This window comes from Apis florea, unplaced genomic scaffold (assembly GCF_048593485.1).
Source record: "Apis florea isolate Af1SG1 unplaced genomic scaffold, ASM4859348v1 contig_3158_pilon, whole genome shotgun sequence".
Taxonomy (NCBI): domain Eukaryota; kingdom Metazoa; phylum Arthropoda; class Insecta; order Hymenoptera; family Apidae; genus Apis; species Apis florea.
Window position 1 is genome coordinate 2,456,930 of NW_028256713.1, and position 25,593 is coordinate 2,482,522.

General features: G+C 36.3%; 2 protein-coding genes and 1 long non-coding RNA gene across 7 annotated transcripts in view; 1 reads left to right on the forward strand and 2 right to left on the reverse strand.

Annotated features, from left to right (window-relative positions):
- Window positions 1–9,284: 9,284 nt before the first annotated feature.
- LOC100871046 (uncharacterized) lies at window positions 9,285–14,774 on the reverse strand. Its single transcript, XM_003698835.4, has 4 exons — window positions 14,496–14,774; window positions 14,035–14,181; window positions 13,856–13,945; window positions 9,285–13,784 (listed from the first exon to the last, which is right to left on the reverse strand). Exons 1-4 carry the CDS (start codon window positions 14,637–14,639, stop codon window positions 10,473–10,475), a joined length of 3,693 nt encoding a protein of 1,230 aa, XP_003698883.2. The 5' UTR covers window positions 14,640–14,774; the 3' UTR covers window positions 9,285–10,472.
- Window positions 14,775–14,921: 147 nt separating this feature from the next.
- The window catches only part of LOC147657428 (uncharacterized), a 31,816-nt gene continuing 21,144 nt past the window's right edge, over window positions 14,922–25,593 (forward strand). The window contains exon 1 of the long non-coding RNA XR_015292450.1: window positions 14,922–15,049. This is a non-coding gene — a long non-coding RNA (uncharacterized LOC147657428). The remainder of the gene's footprint in view (window positions 15,050–25,593) is intronic.
- LOC100870928 (ras-related protein Rab-37) overlaps window positions 15,066–25,593 on the reverse strand; it is a 106,606-nt gene continuing 96,078 nt past the window's right edge. For 2 of the 5 annotated variants that reach the window (XM_086909661.1, XM_086909660.1), the window contains exons 5-9: window positions 21,379–21,489; window positions 21,086–21,194; window positions 18,059–18,169; window positions 17,045–17,186; window positions 15,066–16,624 (exon numbers count right to left, since the gene is read on the reverse strand). In XM_086909661.1, coding sequence (XP_086765787.1) covers window positions 16,507–16,624; window positions 17,045–17,186; window positions 18,059–18,169; window positions 21,086–21,194; window positions 21,379–21,489 — 591 coding nt within the window. In that variant the 3' untranslated portion in view covers window positions 15,066–16,506. Of the gene's footprint in view, window positions 16,625–17,044; window positions 17,187–18,058; window positions 18,170–21,085; window positions 21,195–21,378; window positions 21,490–22,956; window positions 23,473–25,593 lie in introns of those variants that run through there. The other 3 variants (XM_012493561.3, XM_086909662.1, XM_086909663.1) reach the window with 3 other exon arrangements.

The window sequence follows — 25,593 nt, forward strand, 5'->3', positions numbered from 1 at the left end:
TTAAAAGAGTAACGATGCTGGAATAATTGGAGGTTCCTGTGATGTTCCGTGAAAATGGAGGTCTCGTTTATTTGTTGATTCAGTGACGATGTTGCGCTCATCGAGGCGTATTTAACGTTTCAACAGGAGGGGAGGGTGTATATTCGAAAAAGTAAATACCAGTCACTGGTTTTAATTGAAAAATCTCACTTTTCCTTTTAAATATATTCGACCAAAATCACAATGTCGAGCGACCTTTTCTTTTTTTCACCAAAATTCTAATTTATAATTGAACCGGTATTCAGCATATTTTATATTAAAAAATTATAACTTACTAGCAGAGAAGAAAATAAATTCTATTTTTAAATCCATTTTTAACAAACATTCTTCTATTGTTCTATCTAACTACGATAACTCATTTTATTTATTCTAAAACGATCATATTGCAATTACCAAAATTCTTAAACCTACGAAACTTTATAATACATAAATTCTAAAATATTTCTCTCTCGAGTGTGATAATATAAGTGCAAAAGTCTTGCATCTCAAAATACAAATACATTGCTGATCGAAAAATTCGGTCGGATGGTGAATCGAGCAACCTCGCCTCGTCGGATCAACTGTCACGGAATCCTCGAACGGTTCGCGTTCTCCGGGATTCCGCGGCCTCCGCGTCGCGTAAACTCTTTTACGTAACTCGGCCTTGAAATTGGAGAACCGGCCAGATGCGAACGCAGCTAGTCGCCGATGGTCGTCTCTATGGTTTCGCGCGTTCACCGCGTTACGTAAATCCGATTCCGTCGCAATTGGATTCCTGCGACCGGTTTGCCGGGACGCCCTCGAAACTTTGCGCCGATAATTATTTGCCTCGAGTTCCTTTTTCCCTTCCATCTTCCCTTTCGCTCAAATTTTCGTATTTCGAATTTTCAGAGTTCACCATCCTGACGTATTAGGAAATATTGAGGATGAAGAAAAAGAAAAATGTTCTCTCCGCTTCTGTTTTCGAATTTTAATAGAGAATCGCGCTAATGAAAATTGGTTTGAACACGAGATATTAAAAGGGAAGAAAAGTATGAACCTGATTGACAAATTTGTTGAATTAAATTTTCTTTTTTTTTTTTTTTTTGGATATATTATTACGTTAAAACAACAAGTATGTCGTTCTTTTAAATATTCTTCGGTTTAGAATCTGTAATTCCACGAATCCATCCGTGGAAATCTCGAGTAAAGTGAGATTAAGCAAGATTGCCATTCTGCGTGCATATCCATTATTTACAAATTTAGTAGTGGGTTCTGTTTCATAAACACAATATTGCGAAACATGTCCAGGAATCATGCAGTGTACAGAGATGTTGTAAAATGATATTAGGCGCAGCGTCTCGCGTTACCGGTACCTTCGATCATTTTCGACCGGTGGATTAACGATTTCGAAAAGTGAACACGAGCCGTGCAACGTGCGCCCGATATTTCCACCAAATGTATTGATTTACTTCACTTGCGTCACGAACTCGCGTCACGCGCAATTTCAAATTCGATTTCGGGCAATTTCTCGAAATTACATTTTGAAAAAAAGGGAGAAACAAAAACAGTTTTGAATTTCCTGAACGAGAAAAATATCAAAATATTCTTTCAACGAGAAAAATTGAGATATTCTTTAATCGAATGTCGTAACACAAAATTTCGTTCCGTTCGTTTTAAGAGTTTTAAAGAAAGAAAAAGAAAAGAAGGAAAGATCGATTCGAATTTTTATCTTTATCGCATTCTCGATGCTGTTACTCGTGGCAGAGGGAATGTACGAGAGCGTGGCAGAAAGCGTGAAAATAAAAGGAGAAATCAAGAGTGGAAACGATCAAACAGGAATAATAGTTCACCATAAATCGAGCTCGCCGCAGCGACCAATGGGAAATGATCATGCAATTGCTGGAGGAGACCGAAGTGCATGTGCATCGCGCATTGAGAGCGAGGTCGTTGAAGCGTCGATCAAAACAGACACGAAACTGGCTCAACGCGAGCCGTTTTAACGCTTAATTTTCCGTTTCTTTTACTCTTGCCTTCGTCTTTCTCTCCTTCCCCCTCTCCCTCGCTGAAGAAAACCAATGACACGAAGACCAACCATTCGAGAAACACGTTTGGAAGGAAGGAAAAACTTAGCTTTCCAATGAATATTTTGCGGTCACGAAATCGAGAGCACGACGGAAGAATATTTGCGCTTCAATGTCAAACTTGACAGGAAAAGTTAACACGTCGACTCTCGTACTCTCGAATTTTTTTCTTCTTCTTCTTCTTCTTCTTACGTACGCGTTACGTTAGATTTCGAAGCTGGAAGAAATATAATTCGATTAGAAGCAGCTTCGACCGTGACCAGGTTTACCGGGCTTGTTATAATTGCCGATCGCATTATCAAGTGTCAGAAAATCTGCGAATGGCGGCGTGCGATTCGCGAGACGTTAACTCGATTTAGTCCCGAGGCCGAATCACCGTTTCCAATTATTCGTGGAAAAAAGAGCTGATTTTACGCGGAATTTGGGATAATCGGGCTTCGCACGAATCGAGGATTCCTTACGAATTACGAATAATTATCCATTAAACGGAGAATATTCGAAAGAAACAAAATTTTCCAATTATCTTACGTAAATCGATTAAATTTTTCTGTAATTTAATCTTGTAAAAATATTTCTCCTCCGAAAAGAGGAAAAATAATTCAAAAGTATTTTCACGCAAGATGATATTTGGATGAAAAAAAAAAAAAAAAGAATCTAAAGGAATTCGAAAGATGAATCATAATTGTGGATCCTTCAAATTCAAAAGAATTTTCCAATCATCCACACAAGATGACACTGTAGATGAAAAGAAAAAAAAATATATAAAGGAATTCGAAAGATGGATCGCAATGGATCCTCGTCCTTTCAAATTCAAAAGAATTTTTGCAACCATTCGCGCAAAACGAAACTTGGATGAAAAAAAAAAAAAAATAAAATATCCAAAGGAATTCGAAAGATGAATCATAATTGTAGATCCTCATCGTTCGAATTCAAAAGAATTTTCCAACCGTCCGCGCAACACCTATACTTGGATAAAAAGTAAAGAAATATGTAAAAGGAATTGGAAAGATGGATCGCAATCGTGGATCCTCGTCCTTCGATTCGGATCGAGGTTTCCACGCGGGATACATAAGCGGCGAAGTGTCGCAAGAGAGTCGTTTCACGCCACGCATGATCAACACTCGCCTTGTCACCGTATCGGATGGCAGCAGAAGGGAGAGAAAAAGTGAAAATGGGATCGAGTTCACTCGTTCGAGGTGAATCTTTTCCTCGTCGGAGGACTTTTTCAACCGAGGAAGAAAGCCCAGGGGAGTCGCGATACGATCCAACTTTCGCTCCAACGACCCTTTCCGCCGCCAAATATGAAGCGATCGACAAATTTGGAAAACCAGCGTTACGACACTGGTGTTCTCAGAAATTGCGATGAGTTAGATAAAAAAAAAAAAAAAAAAAATGGAAATAAACTAAAGTTAAACAAGAAAGGAGAAATGAAATGGAAGGGAAAAGGACGAGAGATGGATCGATGTTGATTAAGAATGGGGGGGGGGGGAGGGAAACGATATTACGCAATTATTCGTCGGTGATCCGGTGCCAGACAAAAGTCGTTACGAAAGGCAAAAGCTGTTTGGACGCTGTCGCCGCTAATAAACCGGCCACCTCGGGCGACCGACATTTTTTCTTTGATTAAATCACCGATCGATCATGCATTTGCATCCCAGCGTCCCTCCGAGTAAACGCCTCCAGCCAGCAAGAAACCTTTCTTGTACCGACGTTCGATAAAAATGACGTTTTCCACCGACCCAACGTTTCATTTCAATTTATTACGAAGCATCTGCGCGAGAATTCTTCGACGAGATTTAATTCTGATTGACATTTAGATTTGCGATCGATCCTTCCAAAAAATTTATCAAGATTCTCCCTTTTACTTTCATTTACTCTTGCCTTCGACATTTCCTTCATCCCCAAGATATCTTTCAAAAACAATTTTCAAACAAATATCTCCATAAAGATTCCTACTTCTCTCTTGTTAGAGAACTCAAGTGTAAATTTATCTATAAAAAAATTCGTGGTCGCGCAGATCGTAGGAGAATCGAACGAGGGACACTTGGTAATCGATTAATTAAACGGCGAGGCAGCGGCGTGTCACTCGAGGCCGCCTAATTAATCGAGCAGTCTCGAATGGTACGTCCATACCATCTTACCCGATTAAAGTACCGTCCATTGTACACCAGAGGGAATGATTAAACGCGTAGCCAGCATCGCGAAACGAATCGCCCCGGTCACGGTTGATCGATGGATCATCGATCGAGGCGACGATTCAATCCCGGTTGGTCTATGATTATGTAATCGCGGCGAACGAGCGGTTCAACGTTCCTCGAATCGTTCGAGGAACACGCGAGTTTCGAGGAGCCTGACTCCCTTCGTGCTCGCGATTTCGCGATCACGAACGGATCTCCTTCGATCGCTTAGCACTGTTCGTTGCGCAATTGTCCAACAGTTCTTTTGGAATCATGGTCAAGGATGGTTGCGCGTGATCTGAATAGCGTGAACAAGTCAAGGTTGCAAAAAACGGTTTTCGAAAATTGAGTCTTCTTTTTTTTCCTTTTTTTAGAAAAAAAAAGAATGCTCGTAGAAGTGGAAAGTATCATCACTTTGAGATAGTATTTGAATTCTTTTTGGTCTAATCGATGATCGTGCAGAGCGATCGTCTTGTTGGACAACTCAAACACGGTCAATGATGGATGATCTGGTGATTATTACTCTTCGTTGTTACGTAAGCCGATTTTAAAGTTTGTACTCGTGAAGAATGCGATCTTTTTTTTAAGTTAATAACGAATAAATAACGGGCGTGACATTCATTTCGAACGAAACATGCCAATTATGTAATTTTAATTCGATACGATAGTTAGATGCATTTAAACGCAGCTCCATCCAGAAAAGAAATCATAATTCCTACAGCGTGAACTATATTAGAACGCTAATACGACGATTAGAAACTCGGCGTGTGTACGGCGACCGAGCTAGTTAAAAATCCAATCGATAAACAGCCTGTGACCTAACTCTCGCGTGCTGAATAATTAACAGCGTTACAGATACCAGTGCCTTTGATTAAGGGAATCTAAGTCAATTTGATGTATCGTCACTTCGAGCAGAGTACGAGTCAAAGTATAAATGGCATCGACGACGCGTTTTAAAGACTCGCGTATCTCTTCTTATTCTGTCCCTCCTTCGATTTCAAGAATTTATATACAAGGCGAAACATCTGTGAAAAAAAAAAAAAAAGAAGAAGAAAAAAGCGAGATCAATCAACAAAGATCTTTGGTCTAAATGTGCGTTACGATAAATCGAACGCGTGTCTTACGCCACCGTTGAAGCTATTAAACAAGTGTGTATGCCTAGGCTCGAAACGTGTGCGTGATTATGTTGCAATGGAATTGAAATGGAGCAGCCCACGTGACCTTCTAGCCTGCTTCGATGTCATTCATTTCTAGTTAACCGACCCAATTTCTCACTGTCGACCGCGAAACTTTATCGTGTAAACGTGGATGCATGAAGATGCATAAAATCGATCGATTTTACCGAAAAGATGACACGAGCTTAATGAATAAATTTTCTAGATACGTTTCCTAAATAGTCGAGTCTCCTTCGAGATTATGCCACACGTCGACTTCTAAACTGATCAATAACAGGTCGCAACACATTTAATTCGATATCGAATACGTATTGATTTTGCTCGTTTACGATTATTCCATTGTGTAATTTTATTCTGAAAAATATATTCATTCGTTCAATTTAGAGAGAGATCTAAATTAGTTGTCAAAATTTATTCAAATTTTTATTCATTCGTCGATAGTACCCATGGATCCCCATTTTATGCATCGATCACGAAAAAAGATAATGATAATAAATTTATATATAAAATACGTAAACGAGAAAAAAGAAACGTGAAGGGAAATATATTTCGTCATCGCAGATGATATCAGTTTCGAAAAATTTAAGACATTCGATCAACGCATTCTCTTTCAAAATATGCGGCAGGTGGTCTGCGCAAAAAGGACTCTTGCAACAATTTTAAGGTACCGTGCGCACGTGCGCTTTCAATGTGCCACACGTGCATAGCTTCTTCCGATGAGGATGGCTGCGTACAAAGCCGCATAAGGAACGCGCTCGTTGCACGTGGTGTGTAATTTAGCGGCTATTCGCTCGTCTATGACGCCATAGAACGCCACTGAACGCGAAACAGTGGAACCGAGGCACAGTTGTACCGCCATTATCGCCGTCTGTGATCGTCAATAATTACATTATTGTACCGATGACGTGTCTTCCGACGTGTCTTAAGATTGAGAGCGAAGAGCGAAGAGATACGAATTTTAGGGCGTGATACAACTTTATCGATTTAATTATGCAATTTATATATTTACGCTTGATACGTATCTCGTGTATCAGCAGGAAAATCCCGTGAATATTTCCTTCTTAAAGAATAAAAATTGTTTTATTTCCTTTCCGTAGAACTTTATTTTTAATGTAAAATTCATTTATATTTAAAACTTATCGTAGTTTATAATATAATATAATTCTTAAATTTAATTTCATTGCGCGCTTGATGGATGTCTCTGTTCGCGAAGAAGACAGAGAAAGAAAATGTTCCCTCATCTTTTCTTCGGATTCTACAATACTTATATACCAAAGGAGATATTGAAATCAATAGAGGTAACTATATATCGATGCAATGTACACACATTTATATATAATATGTATAATATTGATAAATATCTGCGAAAAAAAAAAAAGAATTGCAACGTTCGTGTATTTGCATAATGGTTTAGTAGTGCTTCACAGTTTTTTCACATTGTCGTCCGTTCGAAGAATGCATCACATTGCATCTTTTTTTTTTTTTTTTTTTTTTTTTTTTTTACTTGAACATCAAAACGTTTCTGTGCACTCTTCCTTAAGAAGCAAATAACGAACATTTACGATTTACGTTGCTCGATAACCCGTTTCGAAAACGTTTCGGATCGTTTTTAAAAATGCTCGATGCATGAAATGAATTTCATCTTTACAGTCTTTCTTCATGATCCACATAAAAAGACACTGTACAAAAACATTCCATGTACAGAAATATAGTTCTATATTATTGTTCCTTCATTACAGATATACAATTATCGTCTGAAAAGTTCGGAACTATCGTAGTTACGTAGAATGATCATTGCGGGAGCGTAATTATCGTCTCAAACATCTGGTGTGAGAAACTTAACGATAGACGGAATGGTTGGACGTGCAAATATTCCATAGTAGGAATAGCACTTTAATTTTCCTCATTCGTTTCGTAATGTCAAAAAACATTCACGTTTCTAGCGGTCAAGGATAAAATTTATATTAAATTCATATATTTAACGATGATGGATGTATACAGTGCGTTTTTTAGAAAATGGCGGGTGGAACGAATGCGCGATACACTGATTTCACATTCAATGGAACCACCTTCTCTAATATACACGAGATATACAATAAGTATGAAAAAAATCAAAAATTGCGTAACTAGTCATTAATAGTGAAAGAAACTTGCATCCAATATTTCAATGTATTAAGCATAGAGGTAACAAGAGGTAATTTCCATTAAACGAATTATTGAGGTTTATCGTTTAGAAGTTTTGAATTTTTCATTTAAAAAATTTGTCTCTTGAACAAATAAAAGAATTTTTATAAAACGTTTCCTTCTTTTCACAAAAAAAAAAAAAACTATCGTTATATAAAACATTTAGATTGACTTACGATGCCTCGAAGAATATGATTTGCATTAAATTGTGAATTTAAACCGCAACTTTCTTTCACTATTAGAAGTTATAAATAATACATGAAAAAACATTAGCCCTGTATATTGTTTCATCCTAATATACAATCATTAAAATGGGGCACACGATATTTTCATTATTTACCGAAAGTGTTAAATTTACAAATCAAATCATACAGCATTGCGTGACAAAAAGAATAAACGATAGACTATATCAAGATCAACTGACCTTAAAACATTAGGTGTGGACATAAACTAAGCGTAAGATGTAATAAAATATATAATGCTACAACATATCTTACTATTATATCAACATTTTCCGCTAAAAACTTAACAATGGGAGGATTTGGAAACATGAAAGATGGAGTCAGGAGGAATGAGCGGAATGCCCTTCCTTTTTTCCCTTGCACCGTCACATCAACAACAAATACTAATCATTAAATACTGTTCAAAAGCAATTAGGAATCCGATCGTTCGAATCACTATATAGTCAAAAAATTAACTACGAGTTAAAGACTTGTCCAGACTTAAAGACACAACTTGTAAATAAGTATTTTTGAATAGCACAAACATTTTGCAGTTACATAAGATATTGATAAACAATACGCGCACAGTCTGTATGTACATTACTCGCAGATATTGTGCGAACTCTCAATATCGTGTTTTATTATCCACGAACACATGTCTGTAATTATGAGCAAACCTTAACTAACAATGATAGTTTGGTAAACAAGGTAAATTATTATGTACACCTTTTATATCTGCTAGAGATCTTATCAGAGAAGCTACCTACTTGTTACGTTTAACGCGTGTTTGCAAATACACTGTACGCTAAAAAAGAAGATCTACGATTAGTCTGATCTAAAATCAGTACAAGAAGTCAGATTGTTCCCCTCTACCGCTTTAGCACAAATAGAAAAAGAACCAAATTGCTGGACCGCGATTCTAAATTGGTTATTTCTCACCCGTGAGTTGCGAGTGTTCTAACCGATCGAGCTGTTCACGCCTGGTCTTTGTCTTGCCAGGTTCTTTCTCACTAGGTCTGTTGCTCAAGATGGCTGCCATCTGCAGTATCATGAAGCAATGATTATGATTGAGACAACTAACCATACACACACGAGAGATGCGTAATCAACATGATTACATCTGGTAAAATATATTGAAAAAAACTTTTTCCAATCTATGATACAAAATATTTGTGAATCTATATGAAAGAATATAAGGTTAAAACCCAACAAGACCATGAAGCGACGGCAGCCCTCTGATGGCCACCACGGGAACTATCTCCATAAATGCGATAGAGATGTATTCACTGAGGAACATGATAGCCTAATTATTATGAGCAGTTTTAAAATAGAAAATTCGAAACTTATATATATATATATATAAAAAAAAAAAAAAAAAACACTATCCTCACAGTGTTATCCTGTGAACGAGGAAAACATCGAATGATTCTTGGAAAATCGAAGATCTACACTTATTAGTTCTCCCTTTATTTGTTCACTATATGCAAAAAACGCTACAGCTTATACATTGCATACATTACAAGTATGCATATAATAATAAAATCTAGAACAACAGAGTTTTCCATTTTAGCATCCAGAAAACAGCAGTTTTAGTAAAATAAAGTGCATAATCTAACCTCATTATCGCTCACCCCTCCCAATCATCCACCATCTTCTTAACCATACCATTAAAAAATATGTCACTCCTTCGTTTCTAACTTTTAGGAATGCACAGTTTTCCAGTTGTCACGTTTCTACGGATCGCAATGGAAACATTACCGTTGCTCGATAATAAAAAATAAAAGAAAAGAAAAGACAAAATAGGATATACTATGTAAATATTTCTCATATAGCAGAGATCACGCAGCATGATATCTCATTTTTTGTCGAATGCATCATTCGAATCGACACATTTCAAATCAATGATTGAAATTATAAACTAGCTAATCGTCAATTTCAATCTGATTCTCAATAATATTTATCAATTATTCATTTGAATACGTTTCAAAAATTCATTTGGATATGTTTATTATTTAAATAAAATTCATCATCAATTTGATTAGTCGATTTGAAACGTGTCAATAAATATTGTTATTAATTCCGATTTAATAATATATCAGTGTTCACTAAACGAAAACTGACGTCTTGATGTACAAATGCAAAATTCATTCAACAAAAACTGTATAACTTTAGTAAAAACATCGAACGAAAAGATATATAGACAATTTCTTTCTCCCATGTAGGTCTTTTTCCCTTTTTCTTGGTTTCTCTACAATGCCTTATTTACAAAACTTATCGATCAGGCCTGCCATAGCCTTAACAGGGAGTAGCTCCCGCGATATCCAAAACGAAACAAAAAAATGTGTATATTTAAATCGTGCACACTAAACGAATAAACGTCAGGAGACACTAGGTATTCCTCACGTTCTTATGAACATCATAATTGCTAAAGTTGGATAAAGAGATTAACGTGTGCCTTTGTGATTTGGTAAAAAAGAATGTGAATGTAAAGCAGCGCCTATTCAACTCGCAGAGTCTTTCTGTTCATAGGATCAAGCATTCGTTACATCATCCATATTCGATTCGTCATAAACATCTATACGCCTTGTTCGAATCCCCGCAGATTATTTCAGATATACGAGAAGATTCAAAATTCTACTGATTCGTGCCCTCGTGAATTTTGAAATAATGAATCTTCATAGCCTTGTTGTTGGGATACTTCACTTTACATCGGGGGCAAGTAGCATCTACCGCACCTTCCACCACGTAACTACTCAAATCCATCTCTCTATGGAAATTCTTGTTCTTCTCGGCGTCGTAGATGGTGTTGTGCACTGTCAGCATATGATTCGTCATAGCTGCTCTATTAAACACGTGTCTATTGCACAAGGAGCAGCTGAACATAGTGACTGTATGTGACAATTCGTGATGCTTTAAGGTCAATTGCGTAGGGAACGTGAGCTTGCAGCCGTCTATAGAGCAAGCATATTTATATTTGGGCCGGTCATTCTTGTGTTTCACAGTGAAATGCTGACGGAGATTCGGCACACCAGAGAACTTTTTATAGCAAATGTTGCATGCGACTTTGCCGTCATTGCAATGCAATGGTACACATTCCATTGTCAATGATTTCGCGATGTTCCTTATCATGTGGGACTTGTTATGTACCAATTGTTTATGTTTATACAGCACACTCATATTCGGGAAGAACTTCTTACAGCCGTGGCACATCACCGACTTTCTGCCTGCGCTCATGGCATCCATAGCAAATGGTATTTTTTTATCTTCTTCTTCTAATTTTATTTTTTTGGGTTTCGATTCTTCTTGAGACATTCTTCTCGTATTATTGTACTGTTGTGTTTGAGGTCGTTGAGAAAATATATTGCTGTGCAAATTAAGCCTGTGACGTTGTAATGACTGATTACTGTTAAATACTTTATGACAAATTGTGCATAAAGGCTGATTGCTCGAAAAAGTGCTAACAGCCACGGAGCTCGCTTTATGAAGTTTTTTGTGTCTCGCCAATACCTTTTTGGAACTGTAAAGTTTTCCACAGATATCACAAGGGAAATTGGTCTTTCGAATATCACTCAAAATGGGTTGAGCCTTGTGCCATTGTATATGTACGTTCAACGTCTCCTTATCAGGGAAAATATTCGTACAAAGTTCGCATTGGAATTCATCACCTGAAAAGGTTTTCTCGCTTTTGTTACGAGCACAATGCACATCCCATAAATGTTTCCTCAATTCTGTTACATCGTTAAACTTATCACTGCAAACTTGGCATTGGAAATTGCCATTAGGTTTTGTCGGAGATGAATTCGGATAGGATTTTCGTGCTCTAGCCGGCCGACCACTAACGCTCGTATTGAATGATTCTTCTTGTTTAGGTTCTACCAAAGGTTTTTGATCCTCTTTCTTCATAAATTTCAAACTCTGCCCATAATTTTCTCTATTGTGCCAACTTCTATGAATTTTCAACGAGCCTTCCTTCAAAAACTCTTTACCGCAAATATCGCATTTGAAACGACAATCTTTATGATAATTTTTGAAATGAAGATCTAAATTGGCTTCAAAGACAAATGTCTGTGGACATTGAGGGCATCGAAGCATAGTTTTCGAAGCCTTTGAATGTGCGGATGTGATGTGCTGATCTCGGATTTCTTTGCTCTTAAATGATAACCAACAATGAGAACAGTTGTAAGGAGGTTTCTCGATCGGATGAATGTTTCTTATATGCCTCTTGAGATTCGCGGTATTTGAGAATTGTCTTCCACATTTTTTACAATTATTATGTTTTGGCCCTGGATCCGAGATAGCACTTAAATTCATTGAGTTTGAATCTCGTGAATCATCCTCTACGGTACCGTATTCTACGCACGAAATATTTGCATTTCTCTCATTCGGGTCTTCTATTCCATGATCCTTCATGTGAATTTCCAAAGCACCTGCACTACTGAACATACTACGACAGATAACACAAGAATAGATTTTCACTTTCAGATGAAGATTTCTGTGTTCCGTTAATTCAGCTCTATTTGAGAATTCCAAATTACACAGTGCACAACTGTATTGATTGCTATCAGATAATTGATTTGAATTCATTTCAGCTTCGAATTTATCCCAGTCCTTGAACGACGTCGATATATTCTGTTTGTGCTTCATTAAATCGCTTTTCAATTGAAGAGGCTGTTTCTGATTACGCGCCATTCGATGCATCTCATGATGCTCTAAGAAATCACTAGGAGATCTGAATTTTTTGCTGCATTCAGAGCAAGTGAACTCTTTCTTTTTATGATCTGCCGTGATATGACTATGAAACTTTCTAAACACGAGATACGTCATGCCACAATGAACACACTTATAGGACGTTCTAACCTCAGACGATAAACGTTGACATAGATCTCTGTGTTTTAGCATATTAGGTTTGTACCTGTAAATCATACCGCACAAATCACATATATGATTGTGCGCAGGATCGCCGTTTTTGTAAGGATGTGGTATATTTAAACTTTCATTGTGTGACTCCTTCATTATTTCTTGTTTCGGAGATGGTAAGGGAGTTATTGGTTTTAGTTTAGGAGGAGATCGTGTAGGGGATATTAATTCCTCGTATTGTTTATCCGAATGTTTTGATAAATGACTAAGCAACTGTTTCCTATTCTGCATAGGACGTAAACACATATTACAAGTGAAATATTTCTCTTCACCTTCATTCGGTATAACGAGTGCAATCTTCATTGCACATTCGAATGACATTTTACAATGTTGTTTGTACATCGAGCGATCTGGGAATTCTGTCAAACACGCAATACACGTGTATGGCCTTAAATCAGGCATGTGTTGACGAATATGGGAAAGTGTACTTCTACGATCGTTGAAAGTTTGTTCGCAAGAATAACACATGAAAGTTTTCAATTGACTAATAATGTTTTGTTGCACTTGCGTTAATGGAGCATCTTTTTCCATGCTCATTAACTCATCTTCTAAATCTTCAACAAGCTCTTCTTCATCTTCCAACTCTGATTTTTGATTAGTGCCATTCTGTTTGTCACTGTGAAATCTTTCCATGTGCTTTGTGTAAGAATATTTAGAGTGTAGATTAATTTGGCAATGTACACATTTTTGTTTGAAAACACGTGCACCTCTAAAGTGAGTATGTGGGCCTCTTCTGGTTTTTTTCTTACTTGCTGATGTGGATGCATTGGATTTTTGGGTAGAATCAGCCTCCATAATTCTATCCTCTGTGTTTGAAAGAGGATTCAAAACAAGTTCACTACCTGTTATAGATTCTATCTCTATAGTACAATCTGTGTCATAATCCTGTGGTTCAGATTTTATATTTATATCCACATCTTTTGTTAAAGTTGATTGCTGGTCTTTCTCAAAATTAATTTCATCATCAGTTAATTCTACTTGAACATTGTTCGTTAAAGAATTCATATTCTCTTCAAGATTAGTAGCTTGCTACAAACAAAAACATAAATTTAATATAGCTTAATTTTCTAAAAATTGTTTTGAACCATAGTAAAACTTACCAAATCTGAATCATTGGTAGATTCGGATATGACTTCAATGTTGTCCTCACAAAAGTCCAAGTCAACAGGTTCATCCTTAATTGTTACAACCTATAACAAATAAAAATGATATATTGATTAAAATATATTATATATATTAAATTAACAAAACACAAAATTAATATAATATGTATACTTACCATCGGACTTGATTGTAAATTCTGTTCCAACCATTGTTGCAATTTATCTTGGGAACGCAGACATATTTCCTTATAATTATGCCACTGATTCACATTTTTAACACATTGCGCGCATATTTTCGTCGATAATTTGTCCGTCGTTAAAATCTAAAAGGTTCATGAACCCGATCAAAATATGTATGCTCCAAAATTTGAATAAAAATCGGGTTTTCTTAAGAGTATTATCGCTATAAAAACGTATTCCTTTGCCTAACAATGACCAACAATAATAAAAAGCAAAGAAACTCATGGTCACAATCTTTATCAATGTTTTTATCTATAATACATGATCCAGTATAGACCTAACCTCAATGTACCCGCATTATTACAGAAATAATATGCAAAAAGTTGAAAGATACGAAAAAAGAAAGAAACATTAAAAAGAATGAAAAAATTACTAAATAACAATATATCAAACGTACCTGAATCGACAAACACGCTTGTATTTTATTGGCCAACGATACCGGAGACTCTTCCGCTTCGAACACCGATGATTTTGGCTCGTCGGTGGAAAGGCAGAGCCTGCATACGTTTTCCATATTTTGTAACTCTATCACTTCGTCCATTATGGACGTAAACACTCGTGGTACTTCCTTGCACGATATCAGCTAGGTGTTCTGGCTGCCAGCGATACGCGCTTCTCAGAAGCAGGTTAGGGACGCAGCGTTTTGTTTGTACGTCGACATTTGAAACTGAGACCGAGCGGTCCATTTCGACTCATTCCCAGGGTTCAAGGAACAAGTTAGAAGAGGAGCGCGCGTTAGGCAGATGCACGCTCTGCTTTTTAACGTAGTATTTATTTATCAATCATAATGTTATCACGATTCGCGAGTGTTAAATATGTGGAATATATATTCAGTGATAAGAAGAGAGACAGATATTTCATTGTGGACAATAAATATATAATCGTTGAATCGTTTCGAGAGTTCTTACAACACGATTGACAGTGACAAACAAGGAAACGGAGGCAATGGTGGTAAGTCAAAAAACAATTTTATAGTTGGTCGAGTGGTCGTTTATTTTATATATATACTTCTCAATATACATTTGACATGTAACTGTTTGTCATTTGTACACGTTGATAAGATACATTGCACATATATTGCAGATAATGTTACATGATTATATTTCGTTCCATTTTTCCTTGTGTTTGTAATGACTTCGCTCGTTTGTTCAGTAATCGCGAATGAATAAAATCAAACGTTCGGTATTCTATATCAATTTTGAAATATCGATTGCAAATGATCATTGTGCGACTATAAAAGTAATATAGTAGGTATAAGATCCAAAAATTTGAAATGTAAATTGAGTTAATCGAAAATATCGTGTCGTATATATTCCATTAGATAGAAAATCTTAAAAATCAGACGTGTTAGTCACGTGACTAATGTTACTAATGAACGTTATGAAAAAACTACACGATTACACGCATACATTATAAAACAAAGTGAAACAGGATAAAATTTGAAAATGAAATACAAATACACGAAATTTTTTAAACAATTATCAGTCTAAATAAATATTAAAAGATTTACAAATATATCTTTATACACACACATATTTTTGACTGAAATATTTCAATCATTCACATCTAAAAACTAACAAGTGAACAAGCTTTTCAACAAAATATTGAGCGTTTTTAGTAAATCATGTTGTATATATGGCAGCTATAGTATATTTTGGGAAAGCTCTTCTACATAACGGTTAGTCTAAAACCGTATATCTACTTGGTACATGATGAGCTTTCACATGACATTTCATTAATTTCTCGATACCAAATTAAATACAATTTTTTTTAAATTTTTTTTTTAATCTTTTTCTTCTTTTTTTTTTCACTTTTTTCTAACATCGTAACGATCATATACAATTAGTGCAAATTAGAACCATGAAGAGATTCCCTATATCTATGTTATATATTGCAGATTTTTGTTTCGCGTTAACTATTCACATTAATGTACAGTACAGAATTAACCATCGATAAATAGATTTCTATACACGTATCATCAACAAGAGTTTTCTATCGGTTTCTTTCAAAAATACTGACATCCTATTCGTCTATAATGTTCCTTTATCCTTTAACAAATATACTTTTCTGGTGGAACAAAAACGTATTTTCATTCTTTTTGAGATTTTTCGACGATTAAGATTCGAGATTTTAAATAACTTCTTGTATATAATAATTCTACGAAGTATTATAGAAAATCAGTTTGTTTAAATAAAAAAATTGTGACAAATAAATTGTGCAAGTTCACAGAAAAATGCATCTTTCTTGTAAATCTGTAACGTTTCAACGATTTCCACTCTGAATCACGGAGACGAATATTTGAACGATCAAAATAGTTTCGCGCCATTTTTATGACCAGTTCCGGTTCATGTTCCACCATTCGTCTCGATCTATTGTAGGAAAATGTACGCGCAGGGTTATTGCGCAGTTCAGGTAGTCAGACAATTAGAATTGAAGCATGAATTTCGTTGCGATTGTTGACGAACGTAGTCCTGCACGTTGAATTTCGTATCGTCTGGGTCGTTGCTTTTCCTCGCCTTCAATTCTCTGAAATTATATAAAATAACATTTAATGACTATCAAATGCACATTGTTGGATCCGATCCAGATAAAGGTTCAATGTTATTTTGATGTTGTAGCAAAGATCAATTTACCAACTTTGTATCGCCAAAATGAAACGGAACATCGTATGTATATCATACTCTATATTAATATAAATATATATATATATATATATTATAAATATATACAATTATAAAACTGCCAAATCACATAGCGTCATCAAAATAGCAACAACGTCGTTTCGTTTATCTATTTTTTTTTTTTTTTAATTTGACAGTTAATCAATTGCACTATGCTGTTGCGAAGTTTCATTTCTAATTAGAGTCCCACATGTTTCATTTATTTATCGTTCTATTAATGAATAATGATAAATCGATGACGATTGATGGAAGGATTCAGAAGTACCTAGCAACGGCCAAGAAGGCCAATTCAACGTTCAGGCCGGTTTTAGCTGAGGTTTCCATAAAGGGAACTTTGTACTCTTGCGCTAACCGTTCACCGTCTTCCCTCTTCACCACTCGTTCAGTTCCGCAGTCCGACTTGTTACCTGAAAATATTAATTTCAATTTATTAGACCTCGTTTAACTGGAAATTTTGCTTTGATAGTTGATTGAGATGTTTGTTTAGAACTGGTCTAATGGGATGGACTTAATGAGATATCTCGAGATTAATATACATATATAACTTGTTTAGTATTACTAGTTAGGTAAACTTTTGAAGCAATAAACATATAAATTCAGTTGATATGTTCGTTAACTGATTACTTTACATTATTTATCTTGCTTTGGAAAAATGGACATTTTTTGTTTTAACAATTGATAATTTTTCACAATTTATTTTTAGGAACAATTATTTCCTGAGATCGATCCCTATCTGACAGAAAATTCGAACGTTTCATTGATCACAATTCTCTCGATCCTAATTCAAATATATACAAACTTAGTTCGAAACGTAAAGGAATTATTTAATTAAATAACTCGAACGATGATATTTTTAGAACGTCTTTCTATACTTTTACAAAAACAAGAAACTTGTTGAAACTACTGTTACAAAAACTAGTTGATCGTCGTGATAACTTTCTCGCAAAGACGATAAAGAAAGTCTCTCTTCCTTTTCTGCGTTTTTCCTATTCACTCGTATTCAAATGACACACAGATACATCTTTAACTACGCGTTACATCATTCTATGACAATGGATCTAATCTTATATTTATTCAACATTTTATTCCGATCACTTTTATCCACTCAGAAGATCTTGGTTTGCAAGATCTTGCAGCATAGTTGAGTCAGCAGTCCTTGTCGAACAGTGCTGTTGCTAGATTAGTTCCTAAGTCGTTCAAACTTAAAATAAACGATGATTTCACTATCGACTTCTTCACTAGACACTAGATTTACCGTCTAGAAATAATCGAAACGTACCCAATAGCATGATGACCACATCCTCGTTCGCGTGTTCCCGAATTTCACTCAACCAGGCTCTGATGTTATCGTAACTCGTCTTGTTCGTCACGTCGTACAGCAATAAAAGAGCTGAAACGAATAATGGTCGTTATGCAATCGGCCGTGATACTCGCGATTGATAGACGCTCGGAGACAAAAAGTTTCTATGCGATGTTTCACGTTACGCGTAAAATACCGCATACAGCTCGTTTATTCACTTTTTTTTTTATCATCAGAGGAATTTACACGCGTTTGTTTCGTTATTCGTTATCACCATTTCGCTCGTTTTTGTCGCGTGAAACGAATATTTTCACGGGTTGGCAAATTGAAACGCGAGGAAATTAAGTGTGTCTTTGCCTTTGTTCTCTCTTGAGAATGACTCTCTCGGGATATTATTCGAAGTTTTTGAAACAAGTTGCTGCATACAGCTCCTTCAATTTGAATTTTCTCGGAAAAATATTCTTTTAAATGTTCGAGCGTTCTTTTAATTTGTATTTTTTTATTGAAAATTAAAGTTTCTTTAGTTTTAAAATTCTTATAAAAACTTATAAAATTCTGAATAATTTTATTTCACAGTGTTAAAGTAACGAATAACTGTACACTCATAAAACTAATCATAAAACAAAACATTAACCTGAACACGTGGCTGCAGACCCAAAAACCTATCAGATAATTAAATACTTCTAGATAATAATTCTATTTAGATCTGAACAAAATTGATCATACTTGTTCCACAACAATTAATGAAAACAAGAATCGAATGTTGTTTCTTTTTTCTGCCATGAAAAATTCAGTTTTCTCATGACGGCTTAAAGCTCGTCACAAGACGAAAGCTCGATCGTTCGAGCAATATCCGATGATGGAGACACTATTGTCGAAACGTCTCCACGTCGTAATTGTTACCATGCCTTTGAGACGTCCGACTATTGTCGTGGCTGCATCTACGGTGAAAGAAGGTTCCTCCCCGCAAACAATGGCCGACCCCCTACGGCGGACGCCGAGTTTCCTCCACCGTTCTCTTTAACCCTTAGAATTCGCTTAAGTAGCTTTCCAAAATGAACGCCATCCTTTAGTTCCGAATCGTTCCACGACCTATTTCGGCGCTGCTGTATCGTCGAAAATGGTTATTGCATTTTAGGGAAAATTTTAGGGAAAATTTATTTTACTCGGTTGGTAGCAAAACTACTCGATTGTTTCTGAAACATTATGGAGAGATGCAAAAAAGTCTTGTTTCATTTTTATCCACGCATCACTATCGATGAGAACAGTCGTTGTTTCGAAACATTTTAGGAAAAATTTATCTCGTTGTATTTGGCAACGCTTGCTTTTGAAAGATTATAAAAGGTTGGTAGAAAAACTGACTTTTCTAATTTTTATCATACCGTCATTGTATCGATAGAAATCGATAGTCATTGTTTCGAAACATTTTAAGGGAAATTTATTTTACTGGGTTGGTAGTAAAAGTGTGGCCATTGATGGAAGTAGTTGAAAATTGAGAAATAAAAATGTAGAATTTAAATGGAATTATTACTAATTAAAATTTTTATCTTCATTCAGTTTTTAATTTTCTCTTTTTTATTTTAAAATTTATAGATTGAATATAAGTAATTTCTAAAAAAATGTACATGCATCATTTAAATTGAAATGTAATAGAACGTTTTGTCCAAGTACTTTCATTTCGCTGTTTCTAGAAAGTTTTCTTCAAAGAAATCGTTTCTGTATAGTTGAAACGTAGTTAAAGCAATAATATAGAAACACAATTTACATAAATATTCATCTATCTGTGGATTTTCCGATTTTTTTTTTCTTTTTTTTTTTTATCTTTTTGCATACCAGTTACGCGAAAACGTCGTAAATTTTTTACGTGATAACCATTCTTTTTCATTAGTCGATCAGCAAAAACTTGATACATAATTGGTAATAATAAATTGACTTATCTCGTTCGCCAATTTTTTGTAACGATATCATATTACATGATTTAGAATTAGAAATGTCGCACAATAAATAAACTTGCGAAATAACTAAAATTATCTTGTATTACAAATCTATAATAAATTGTACAAATGCGCGACCAGATTTGATTAGTATCGCGTGGTTAAAATTAGTTTCACAGACGTATATGACACAGGTATTATTATTGTAATGAAATCATAGACACGGCGGAGAATCCGCTAATTTATGCCTCGCAATGAATATTGTCATGTTATTGTCCTCTATTCCTGCTTCTCCAGACAAGTTGTCCAACTAGCAATTTCGCTATCGCCTTGTCTCGTGATTATTAGATGCAAAGCTGTTTGTAAATGGAAAACTGATTGTATAGGCGAAACGAGCTCTTGCCTATACCTCTTCTGGAAATTATTATGAAAAATTCCTTTTAATCCACGCTATTCATATCGTTAATTATTTCTCTAACTGGCAGCAATTAGAAAGATGTCGAAAGATAAAAGAAATACGTATTTAAATTTACACGTGACTAATCTAATCTAACTATTACACCGATTCTAATTAGCGATTCTAATTAGCGATTCTAATTAGCGCGTTATGTAAATATAGAGATTAGATAAAAACGGTAATGCAATTAAAATATTTTGCAATTTGCCTCTTCTGTCAGTTTTAATATTTTGCGAGTTAAAAAAAAAAAAAATGGAAACAAATCTATAAAACGATTATAATTAGATATTTTTTGTAATAAATTTGAAAATTTTAAACGACCATTTGAAAAATTATTTTCTTAACGAAAATAAATATTGATCAACTGATACAGTATACGCGATATAAGTTTGTCGTATTAAATTTGAATAAAATTATGGATATATTTTAATTGTAACTAACTCTTTATACACTTTTTTTCTTTTTTCCTTTTTTTTTATCTACGCTAATCTATAACAATTTGAATTAAAATAAACGATTCAAAATTACTTCCACTTCTCGCAAACAATCAATGATAATTTTGTCAATTGTTTGGCAACACCGTGCACAAATTTCATATCAACATAGCATAATTACCATGAGCATCTCTGTAATAGGCATGCGTCACGCTTCGAAATCTCTCTTGTCCGGCCGTGTCCCATATTTGAAGCTTGATAGACGTATCGTCAACGACGACCACTTTGTTCTGAAAATACATAGAAACAATCCATATACTCTGTCCAATAAATAATTTTCTCATTTTCAAACTATTTTCACAACAGTCACTTGGCTTTATTTCTCGTCTCTTTGATTCTCGATCACGATAATCGATTCGTTATCGCTTCGTTTTCGTTTGCGTTCGTTCCTAATGAAGATTTATAATTTCTCACCCTAAAATCAATGCCGACGGTGGTTATATAGTTGCCAGACAGGAATCTTCCGTCTCTGAACCGCGTCAGAAGACAGGTTTTCCCGACTCCGCTGTCGCCTAGTAGCATCACCTATGTTGCGTACAAATTTTCTGTGAAAATGTCAATGAAATCTTCAAGTTTTCTCGAATCGAATTCTCGCTTGATCATTTTCGCATCTATTTTCGCAGTTTTTAAACTTAAATTATTTATATCCCTTAAAAGAAAATAGGACGATATTCCTAATTTCTATAATTTTCTCTTGTAATAAAACTCGACTCAACCGTTAAGGTATTTATCCATATAATCTCTAATAGAAAGAAAACAGTGATGCACGATCCTTCGTTATTTATTTACGATGAGAAAAATGAAATGAAATCATTAAAATTCCACGACCGTTTTTCTTTTTTTTTTTTTCGTTTAATTCAACGAAAGCTAAATTTAAGATCCAGATCGAATTGTATCACGTAACGAGTTCGTGTCCAAACGCATTCAAGTGATTATCTCATTCAATTATTGATCTAAATCAATTGTAGTCAAAGTAATTTCTTGTTTTCACTTGGATTTTGATCGTGAAATTGTTCGTCAAACGATCATACTCGATCAATCGTAAATCGTTAAAATGTGGATTATTAGCATATGAGAAATAGGAGAAATGGAAATAAATGATAAAATTAGTAATTTCCACGGACTATTACCGGGATAGGAATGTTTTATAAATAGATTAAAAGATGGCCAGCAATGGTGTTATAAAGTAACTCTGAAAATTAAGTTTCCCTCTTGGAAAGACTAAAATTAGAAGAGTGAAATTGGAAAAGTGGTTTCCTTCCAAGAATGAACTCGCTGAAAAGATCGTGATTGCGAAAAAAGAGTGTAGAAGCTTACTTACAAGCATGCTTACACTTTATAAGCATAAAAATGTTATTCTTGATTGAAAAAGTTAATTTTTGCTCGTTAATTTTAGAGTTGCGTTTGGAAACGGTGATAACGTGATCGAAAGTTAGCTATCAGATAATTAAAGTGAAGTAATCATCATAAAGTTTTTCTTAATTTCCCTAAAAATCAGTCAAATAATATAATCTAAAACTGCGCACGATATCGTCGTTTCAATTATACGAAAACTCGAAAACCGGGTATCCACTAAACATTCATTCGCTGTCCATCAAACTTGTGTTGACAAACTTTTCGAATAAATTTGCGACGAGAAGAAAATGATTCGTGCCCATATAAGAAAAGAAGAAAAAAAAAAAAAAATCCCTCGCACCCTCCATCGTCGAATAAAAAAAAAAAAAAGAAAAAGCACGAGCGCAAATAAATTTCCTTCGCCGCAGCAACACAGCGTAGGACGGTAAGCAAAATCAATCGTCCACTTTTGTTTACCGTGTCGATGGATCTCCGCTGACGCAAATCCACGTCGGCGTGCGTTCGTTCGTTCGCAAACAATTCACGCACCAGTGGATACCCGGTTGCAAACGCGGTAAGGGTTGGCGCAAAAAGGTGATCCCTACACCACCGATTCTCTTTCGTTCGAGACGTGTGTATCAGGAGAGAGGGCAGGACCTTGAAAAGGAGCTCGCCGTGTTCGGGTGGGGCCTGTTGGCCCGTCGGCTCGACGCCGTCCCGCGAGGACTGCCGCCTGCCCGGGCTCTCGCGGTTGTACGCGGCTGGCTGCGAGCTGGAGGGGGTAGCCTGGCCCCTTCCCCCACCACCGGACCCAGACGCGGCCGGCCAATCGGAGGCGGCTGGCCCCGCTGCACGGGGACCGTGCCTGCTCCCGCGCTTCGTCACGCCGCGCAGCTTCTCCTCCATTCCGCTCATGGGCCCCTGCTACCGGGAGCACCAATTTGCTCTTCTTCTTCTCGGCCACTCCTCGTCGCGCACGTCGTCGTTGTCGCGGCCGTCGTCGCCGTGATCGCCGTCGTCGCCGTTAACCCGCTCCTTCTTCGCTTCCCGCGGAACACCGCCACCTCCTTTCTTTCGCTATCGAGGTCAGTCAACCCGGGACCAGAGGCGGAGAGGGACGGAGTTTCACCTCGCGCCTCTTCTCTCTGCCTTCCGCTTCGCCCGCTCGTTCGCCGCTTCGGCCGATCAACGGACGCCGAGTGAAAGTCCTCTCGGCGAGAACCGCGACCGATTGGATCGAGAGTCGGATCGATGCTCTCTCTCTCTTTCTCTCTCTTTCTCTCTTTTTCTCAATCGTGGCGCGCTCGGTGTACGACTCGAGCTCGGTGTATCGAGCGCGTGGCTCTTAGGGGGCACCTGGATTAGAGGAGTCTCGATGAGTGACTGCGCCGATTTTCTTCTTCTTTTTTTTTTTTTTTTTTTCGTTTGAGGAGGAGAAGGTTTTAGTAGGACGAGTTCGATGCGGTTCAATGGAGGATAACGATCGGATCAAAGCTGGAATGATTTGCGATTTGATTCTGAGAGATGTTTGTCACAATTTCTTGCATCTATTTGTTCAGGTTCAGGAATTTGTAGAGAAGAGAATGAAGCCTATTATGGGAATTGGCCCGTGTAATGTTTCAGCTTATATTAATCCTCTGCGTTTGTATTTACCGTGGCCATATATGCACATGTAATGAAGAGTCTCCTTTACACACGCGGAAACACCCCCGTTGTCCAAACAAGAAAAGTCGTCAGATTGCATTGTAAACAGATGATATCGCGAATAGCTTTGACAATCGAGCAGTCCGTTGCAACTTTCCAATCCATTAAACCTTTCTTCCATCACACGAATGATCGAAAAATCTTGTCGAACGTCGTTGAAAACGCGCTCATTCGTGAATGAAATTCAACCAATCTCATACACGCTCTTTACACGCGCGAAACGCGCGAAAAATGTAACGTGGTTTTTGAGTGGAAGATTCGAGCGAGGATCGAGGCAAGTTTCGCTTGGCATCGAACATTTTCGTTTCTCGTTCGAGAATGAATAATCATCGACGGAAAAATGGAACGATTCGATCGAAACGAATGGAATAGACACATAATTCGCAACGATCTGAAAGCATCATTGCAATTGCTTGGCTTGTTACGAGACGGATTGTATAATCGGGTCGACACCTATGTTGATTCAACGCGAGCGTCACGAGTCCGCTTACATAAACACGACGAGTGTTTTAATTAATCCACGAAACATCGTATCGTTTAACGACTCCATTCTAATATTTGGATGAGCAAATTCAACTTTTGGACGTTTTCGTTTCGGTTAATTGGTCCAGTCGCGTGGATAATGAACGTAAATATGGTCGGTTGAGGTTCGTCGATCGTGGTTTGAATCAGATTTCGACGATATCTGTCTGATATTTTGTCTGGCACTGATTTATCGATAGATTTTGCAACCAATTATCAGAAAATGTTGGAATGCGAGTTGAAAATAATTAACTACGTTGGATATTTCGATTCAAAATGTACTCGATCTCTCCGCTTTGTTGTGAAAATTTCAAAAAGGGTTTTTTGTCTGATTAAAAATTGGCAAATATTTATTATTATCCGAACTTATACAATACTACATAATAAAATCGAATAAATTGCCAATTAAAAATTTTCACAACTCTATTCTAAAAATTCTAAAAATGAATCGAAACTTCAATTTAAAAGTCTTTCCAAAATGTCGATTTTCCATTGTTCTTTCCAATCCCTCCCTCATCGAAACTTAACAAAAATATTAATATTAATTATCAATCAATAATAATCACCTGTAACACAAAATCGAATAAATATCCAATTAAACATTTTCACAGATCCAACTTTAAAAATTCTAAAAAAGAATCGAAACTTCAAAATCTTTCCAAAATGTCGATTTTCCATTATTTCTTCCAATCCCTTCCTCATCGAAACCTAACACAAATATAGCATTAATTATCAATCAAAAATGGTTCCAAAACAAAACGCAACAAATCGAACCAATTTCCAATTAAACATTTTCACAGCTCCAAAATTTTAAAAATTCTAAAAAAGAATTTTCCAAGATCTTCATTTCCTCACCTCTCCTCCTTCTCCAGGATTCCGCAGGATGGACGAAAGAAATAAAATATAATTCTCGTTAACGAGACGACCGCTCTGCTTAAATGAATCAAGCATGCGACGTTGAATAGCCGCGTGTTCGCCGATCGCAAAAATCGACGATCTTTACGCGGTGGCGAATCAAAGCCGGGCAATTACCAACTTGTCGTGACGCAATTATCGTGTCAAGGCTCG

Coding starts and splice junctions, on each gene's coding strand:
- LOC100871046 (XM_003698835.4), bottom strand. CDS start 14,639: ATGGACGAAGTGATAGAGTTACAAAATATGGAAAACGTATGCAGGCTC. Junction 14,182..14,495: donor AAGCGTGTTTGTCGATTCAG/GTACGTTTGATA, acceptor TGAACCTTTTAG/ATTTTAACGACGGACAAATT. Junction 13,785..13,855: donor CTACCAATGATTCAGATTTG/GTAAGTTTTACT, acceptor TTTTGTTTGTAG/CAAGCTACTAATCTTGAAGA.